General features: G+C 36.4%; 1 protein-coding gene across 1 annotated transcript; it reads right to left on the bottom strand.

Moving 5' to 3' along the window:
• Positions 1 to 492: 492 nt before the first annotated feature.
• LOC134376222 (tripartite motif-containing protein 43-like) lies at positions 493 to 5871 on the bottom strand. Its single transcript, XM_063094847.1, has 6 exons — positions 5461 to 5871; positions 4704 to 4799; positions 3443 to 3673; positions 2724 to 2746; positions 2105 to 2202; positions 493 to 986 (listed from the first exon to the last, which is right to left on the bottom strand). The coding sequence occupies exons 1-6, from the start codon at positions 5869 to 5871 to the stop codon at positions 493 to 495; spliced, it is 1353 nt and encodes a 450-aa protein (XP_062950917.1).
• Between the last annotated feature and the right edge of the window lie 2014 nt (positions 5872 to 7885).

The raw sequence follows: 7885 nt of genomic DNA, 5'->3' as shown, positions 1-7885 counted from the left end.
ATTTGGAATTTATATAAAGAAAGGCCTCTTCTGATCTTGAAGATAAGTGAAGATTAAATACATATTTTTCTTCTCCCTAAGGGTGAATACAATTTACTATATCAGCAGGATAGAGATCTCAGACTGGCATCGGCATTATAGGAAACCAGGTGTGTCCGTGATGTGCAAGCTGTGTTCCTGCATCAGACCATTAAATTGGAATCACACAGCCTTATATTTTCAGAACTCCAGCAAGCTCACAAAGCAGGTGAGCAAGCACAGTATATATTTTAGGTATGGAACACAGGAGATGTTTTTAATTCAAAGAAAATTGAGCAATACAATTTTGCATTTCACACTATCTTTATACGAGTATTTAATAACAATAAAGTGTGGCTACATTAAAATAGAAAAAACTTAAAAGACAGTCAAGTATTGATTTGCTTCAACTGAGAAAGAATCTCTCATATGTAGAATTCCCAGGCATAAAGCCAGGTTTGCGACTATCTCTAATCATGTGTGGCCTGTATGAAAGAAAGGCCTCACAGGGAAATTGAAAGAGCCAGTGGGATATTTCCATATGAGGGAACTTCTGGCAACATTCAAAAAACTCACACTTCCACTCTCAAAATCAAGGAACACACCGACCCTGCCCACAGGTTTCTCCATATAGTGAGAAAGCATGGGAGAGGTGGTCAAGAGAGTGTAATGATTACCCTCATTCACACATAAAAGAAGAAATATGTCATCAGATTCAATCAGTGTGCCATTCTTCCTTATCCAGGAATCCTTACAGACTCCTAGAGCCCAGTCCCAGGAATCGTCCACATCCAGCTCCCAGTAATGTTTCCCAGAGGCGAAGCTCTGGGCTCCCCATGCAGCAAGATAGTTTGATCTATCAGAATTCAAAGAGGCATCCTGATAGTCACATCTAGAACTCAAACTTTTCACATCGTCAAACAGCCTGATGTTGTGATTGGTCATTTCATTATTGAAGAAAATTTTCACTGTGGGAAGAAGAGAATATTCTAGTCAAAATCAGTTTTTATCCCTGTGAGATGAGAGGATGTACATAGAGTCTTACTGGAAACAAAAATAGACCAAGATTAGAAACACAGTTCTCGCTAGAAAAATATTAAATTCAAGAGGTATGTAAAACTATAGAAGAAACAAATACCTAAACACAATGAAAAAATGTTCTAAAAATTTATAGATTATAAAGGTTACTTCTGGAGGGTTACTTTTCATGACACCTGAAAATCTGGAGACCTGTGCATTGTGGCAAGTCCATAGCAATATAACTAACCCCCACCAGCCCTTCTCACAGAAAAAAAAAAAAAAAGAAAAAAAATACATCTTAGACCTAAATAAATGGTCATTACTTTATCAGGGATTATCATAATATTCCAGTAAAGCAAGCAAATTTACATTTAAGAAGAAAATCTAAATATACCTTCTTAGAAATGCTTTACCGCTAAGAATTTTCTGCCTTTTATATCTGGTTCCATCTGATCCCTTAGTCTTCCTTCCTCTTTCTGCTAAACTAACCCTCAAGGTCATGTCTACCATAGAGTTCTCTATACTGCCTGAACTGACAATTTGCTTTATCTGTGTTGTTCATAAATTGTTTTCTGCATTTAGTTATTTTATGTTTAGTCAAGTATTTTTTTTCTTATTATATCAATTGTAATGCACATTACAAGTTCAATTACTAAGAAACATTACAGAAAAATATTTTTAAAATATAAAATCAATAGCCCAATTGCCATAATTAACTTCACTTAAAATTGCAATATCTTGATTTAATACTCATTAGTATGATTCAGTGAACAATTGACATTGTACGTAATAACACTTCCGGGGCTCAGAGAGCCCTTTTTTGGGTTTTCCTATTCCTTATTATGTAAGTATTATAAGACAGTTGAATCACATTTACCATTACACCAGCTATCATGTATTTTTCTAAATATTATCATAGGGGCTATGTAACTAAATATGACTATAAATGCCTGTATACAAGCTGTCCTTCTCTACTAGATAAGATATCAATAAAAAGAGAAAGATTTCCTATAGAAAATCATTATTAAATGGCACTGTGTGGTCCCTCCAATAGACCAACACTCACCTCGGAAGTGGTTGAGTCTGTTTATTAGTCCAGGGATAGGTTGAGGAGTGAGCTCTAAGTTCACAGGCTGGGGCATATGCAGCTGCACAGACTCACTCCTATAAGGAGGAAAATGCAATTAATCTTTCTGATACCAAAGACTTAATCACGGAATTTAAGAAAAGATGTAATAATTCAATAGAAAATTCTTCATCAAAACCCTTTACTGGTATTGTAGGATACCTCCACAATCATAGATAGGATTGTGCCACTTTTACGGAATCTTCCTTACTTTTTTTCTTTGCCTAATTCTCTCACCTACAACCTAAGAAAAACTAATCCATGCACCTCAGTGTTAATGACCTGCAATCTAACATCATAGATAGCTGTCTTCTAGAAACTTCTGTATTGATCCCAGACACAAATACATCCATCAGCCATGGGTCGGGGCGGAGAGGAGAAGGCTAACTCTTGATAAATAACAACAGAAATTCATATTTAATAAAATGTACACAAACACATGCATATGCAAACAATTGACAGTAACCTATATAATAGTTTGTCTTCACTTTTGAAACAAACAGCTTGATCTTCTTCATTCCTCTGATGATACCCCAGTTTGCAATGAAGACAGACTTACCTTGTTAATATATCTCCCAAATCCTGTAAAAAAAAAAAAAAGAAAGAAAAAAAGAAAGAAATGATTACACTTCTTCAAAAACAAACTATTCTGCCCACCCAGCATTTGGGTTTGGGAAAGTACCACCTTTAAACCTTTTGGTCAATTTTCCTTGTCCTCTCTAAAGGTAATTCCAGTGTAACGTATTGACAGAATCTAAGTTCTTGGTGAATTCAGAACTCTTGAAAGTGAATAAAGAAAGCAGAGAATGGGTACTGACTGCACATTGCTGAAACCATCAAGTGTCTGCAAAGTGTCTTCCTCAGGGCTTGTCCCCAAAGTGCAATATGCTACAAATTAAGGGCAATTAGAACTTAGAACATTCAAAAAGGAAATAAGTGTTCACTTTCCCCAAATTTCTCTACATTGCACGATTGGAGACAAAAATTAAATGGCCATGAATAAGTTTTTCTTTTCTGGTTTTTTTGATAAGCAAGCTACAAGAAGAATTTTAGAAATGAATATTTCCTGAGGAATCTACTGTCATAATTCCACAAAGCTTGCTTATTCATTGTCAGGATAGGAGTTGTAATTTGACTGTATTATTTCTAATTGGGAAAGATCCCTGCCATAGATGCATGAGATTAGTAAGTATATCTTTAGTACTAAATAAATAGTGTGGCCAAAGGTGTGGACTTCAAATAATATAAAAGATTTTCAGGCATGTCCTCAGTTCTTACCTGGAGCAGATCCACATCGGGTTTATGGCACATTTTCATCAGCTCCTTAAACATTTCTCTTAGGTCTTTCTTCTTTTGAACCATTTTGGCTTTATTTTTCTTGAGTTGCTGTAAAATCCATTTGCCTTCCATTATGAGTCTGTTTAAATGCTGTTTTTCTTCCTGGTGAAGAACAAGATGCATCTTCTTATACTCAGCGGCAGTCATCTCTGCCAGTACATACACATAGCTCTGCAAGAAGATGGATTTCCTACATTACATACCCAGGCTGACTTTGTTCTCCTCCTGAACCTCACCTATTTCTGACTCATGTCTTCTACCAATATGCTACATAAATTCATGTCCTCCTACTTCTCAGAAACCATAAATCCATTCTTCTCTTTCCTTCATTTATTAACTATATGGAGAGCCAAACCGTTCTTCTCTCAAACCAATTTCATCCACTTCATGAATTTTTGAAACATTAGGCCGTTTATGTTGCTTATAACAAAATACCTGAAACTGGGTGATTTAAAAAGAAAAATGAAATTTATTGCTTACAGTCCAAAGTCCATCTGGTGGTGGCGACAGTGACCGAGGGGTCTCATATTACAAGATGGTGGGAGGAGAGAAAGGGAGAGAGAGAGAGAAAGAGAGAGAGGAGAGTGAGTGAGAGTGAGAGAGAGAGAGAGAGAGAGAGAGAGACTCTCCTCTTCTTTTAAAGCCCTCAGAACTGTGCCCCTGACCACCATTTTTAATCTATTCACTACTGCAGGGTCCTACAATCCAATCACCTCTTCAAGGCTCCACCTTTCAATTACCATAATAGGATTTCCCACCTTCTTAACAGTCACAGTGGGGGCTAAGTTTCTAATACATAAAACTTGAGATCGACAATTCAAGCCTCAGTGAGTTTTGGGGGGAAATAATTCAATCCACTACACTTTCCATTGATAATTTCTTTATAATTTCTCAAATCTGAAAGACTACATGCAAGCCACTGGAATTTATGGTTGATTCACAAATATTTCTATGATATATTCTGATCTCTGTGTTAGTAAATAAGTCTTGAGTATAAAATCTCCCTGTCCCATATCCTGATCAGTTTTTTATTTTTATTTTTTTTTAGTAGTAATGTTGCGTTGTACTCAGGATTAGAAGCCATCAGAAGAGATCTTCCTAAAATTCTGACCATAATGGTTTCAGCTCAAATGATGAATGGATGAGTCTCCAGCATATCTGTCTCAGGCTGATTCTGAAGAAAATACAGTGTTATACTTACAATCCACTGATCTGTTGCACTGCTCTCTTCACCCAGCTTTCTCTGGTTTTCTTGGATCTTTTCCCATAAAGATCTTATTTGCTTTAAGAGCTTCTCCTGTAAAATAAATACATTTTACAAATAAATGAATTTGTGCACCAGAGAGAAAAATAGATTTAGGTTTCAGACCCCTGATGATGAATCAAGGGATGTTGCTAGATATAATTACTTTAGAGAAAGTGAAAGGATCATAATGTTTCCTTGTTGACCCCAAATAATTATAAATTTTAAAATATTTCAGGCTGTACAACCACAAAATAAAATTTAACCATTTGCTTAGGGAAAATGGCAAATAAGCATGGCTAATTTTCAGATAGTGTTGGCATCCTGCATCAGAATTTGGATCTACTGATGCTGCCCCCTGCTAATTTTAACGTACTTTACCCTACTAATTATCAGTGTTAGTAAATACGTACCCTATATACAAGCCTTTTGAAGTTTAGTTTTGGTGATCAGCAACCCTTTCTGATAATGAGTGCTTTACAGTACCTTGAGAATTATAGCATATAAACAAATTATTACTTCCCCTGTGAAATGCAAGCTCCATGAAGGCAGTTCTACCCGTGTATTTTATTTACAACTTTATCATTGCTACCTAGAACAGTATGTGCTCAGTAAAGAATGAAGTCATCATCATCATCATGATCCTGTTTGTCCTTATAATCTCTTAGCTATACAAGCTCCCGGCTTCCATAGTACCCTCAGAGGCACCACTTACCCGGTGTTCCTCAGCAGCCTCTTCAATGGAACAGTGTCTGTGAGCCTCGTGCCCCTGAGAGTGAGAGCACAGCACACACAGCAGGTTCTTGTCCTCTTCACAGAAGATCTTCTTTGTCTCCTTGTGGGTCCCACACATGTGTTCCTCAGAACTCAGGAATTGCCAGAGAGTGGCTTTTCTGGCAACAGACACCAGATTCTTCAGAAGAATATTGGTTTTGAAGTCTTTCTGCTGTGATGGTTCCCTGCACTCTGGGCAGTAAGCAGGAGTTTGGGCTTCTTCCCAGGAAAGGAAGAGACAGGGTCTGCAAAAGCTGTGCCCACAGCCTATGGTGACTGGGTCTATAAGGTAGTTCAAGCAGGTGAGGCAGGTGAGCTCTTTCTGGAAGGCTTGTAGGATGTCTGAATTCATTATTCTGAGAAAAGAAAATTACAAGTATTTATTCTCTTGTCCTGGAAAGACAATGGCCTAAATCTGACTTAAATTGTGACTCAATAATAATTCTACTTTCATATAGAAAATTAAGGCACAAAGAGAGCTCTCAGCATGTGTAGAAGACATTTTTGGTTGCCTGTCTAACAGGTGTCCATATTCTAATCCTCCTTCTACATAAAAAAATTTTCAGTTTTACTGAGGTGTGACTTTTCTCCAAATAGCCTGAGCTTCAAGAGCTTGACCAAATTTATATCTTTAGACAGTGGGTCCTGAATGCTCTGAAAATCAATCACAGTGCTCATTGCCAGTGATTAGGTTAGCCAAGGGCAGGCAACTGAGCTTTTACGATCATTATTTTATTTGTCATAAATTTCTCCTTTGATGTCCTCTATATCAGTCAGAATCCACCACCCCCAAACCCCAAATTCCAAATACATAACGATTAGTGATTAACCTAAACATTATAAAAGTAGACCAGATTTCAGCCAGAATCTGACATGAATATACTAATCCATTGAATTTGCCAGCCCTTCTTTATACCCATGTAATCAAACAAACCACAAAAGAGAATAGCTACATCTACCAAGTCTTTAAAACTGTTATCAAGCATCCCTTTACGTTGGAAAATGATGTAATTATCATGTAAGTAATTATAATCAGCACCAGAAAACAAACCATGCTTTTTAAATGCACTTTGCTTAAAAACAGTCCTCATTTGTACACTAGATAAAGAAAGATGTCCCTCTAATTCCTGATATTTCTGCATGGTCACCAGTATCACCCCATGGTTGGTTCATGCCCAACCACTTCCTGGCTTCTTTAAAATTCATGTCAGAAAAATGATGTTTCTGAAGAAACAATATTTGCTACTCTAAAATAATATTTTTCTTAAACCATTCGTGCATTATCTACTTACATATTATAGAATATTCTCTCGTGTGTATGTGTATGTACCACTTTTAGAGCAGAAGGTAATACATTTAAGCACTACACATAGCATAAAATAATGTCAATAAAAGTTAGGATCTATAGAAAGTACAAACTTACAAGGCATCTTACAACTACTTTCTGAATCCTTACAATACATAGGAACAACTACGAAATACATAAATGATAGAACTAAATTTAATCATCACTTTAATATCAAAGTATATACCAAGAGAAATGGCAAAATAGGAATGGGATGATTTTTTGAAGTAAGCAAATGACATAATTTTATAGAAAGAACCTCAGTTTGTTGATAAATTCAAATTAGGAAATTTTGTCAGTTTTGGTTTGAGAAAGTAGCAGGAACCACTCTTCTGTAACTTGGGTACTCACCTAAGTGATTATCTGTGGCCCCACTGATGCTTGCTGTAGAAGTAATGATATAAAGTGAGCTCAGTGATCAAGGCTCTCAGTGTGGTAGTGGTAGCCTTCAGAAGTCTCCGAGGCCACTTCCAAAGGCACTCTGCTCTGAAGAAGAATGAGCTTAGCTCCTTGTGTATCTTTATATCGACTCTGAAAACCACACCCATTTCTTCAAAGTGATTGCATTTCTTGGGACTTCTGCTAGGTTTTAATATGGAAGATTAGGTTTATTTAAAATGGAGAAAAAGATTGGATTAAAACCTTACCTAATCTCTATACACAAACCTCTTATGAACATCATCTCATCAAGACCCACTGATCTTACAACAAATGAACCCCCAAATGTGAACTTTATATCTAATTTTTTGGAGTATTTTAATTTTCTTGTAAAATAGTAGAAAAGGCTCCATTAATCTAAATTTTAGTAAACATCTTAGAAAATTTGGAGATGTTTTACCTGAGATTGGCTTTAATTCTAATCTGTCATGTAGAGAGTAGTTTAGTTATTAATTTCTTTTTGTATTTTAATGCAATGTAAAAACACCTTTGGCCCCCAGTCCAGAATGAAGATTTCTCCTGCCTCTCACATTCCAGATCAAGCCTCCCAAGGCCTCCCAGCAAGGGCAGAAAATAGGATTCT

The sequence above is a fragment of the Cynocephalus volans genome, chromosome 4, assembly GCF_027409185.1.
Source record: "Cynocephalus volans isolate mCynVol1 chromosome 4, mCynVol1.pri, whole genome shotgun sequence".
Lineage (NCBI taxonomy): Eukaryota > Metazoa > Chordata > Mammalia > Dermoptera > Cynocephalidae > Cynocephalus > Cynocephalus volans.
This window is presented reverse-complemented; position numbering and strand designations above follow the sequence as displayed.

Bases quoted from the DNA above. Each gene is read 5' to 3' on its own strand.
- LOC134376222 (XM_063094847.1), bottom strand. From the start codon at position 5,871: ATGAATTCAGACATCCTACAAGCCTTCCAGAAAGAGCTCACCTGCCTC. The intron at 4,800-5,460 runs GTAAGTGGTGCC...TTTATTTTACAG, and splicing joins AGGCTGCTGAGGAACACCGG to GAGAAGCTCTTAAAGCAAAT. The intron at 2,747-3,442 runs GTAAGAACTGAG...TTTTTTTTACAG, and splicing joins CCGATGTGGATCTGCTCCAG to GATTTGGGAGATATATTAAC.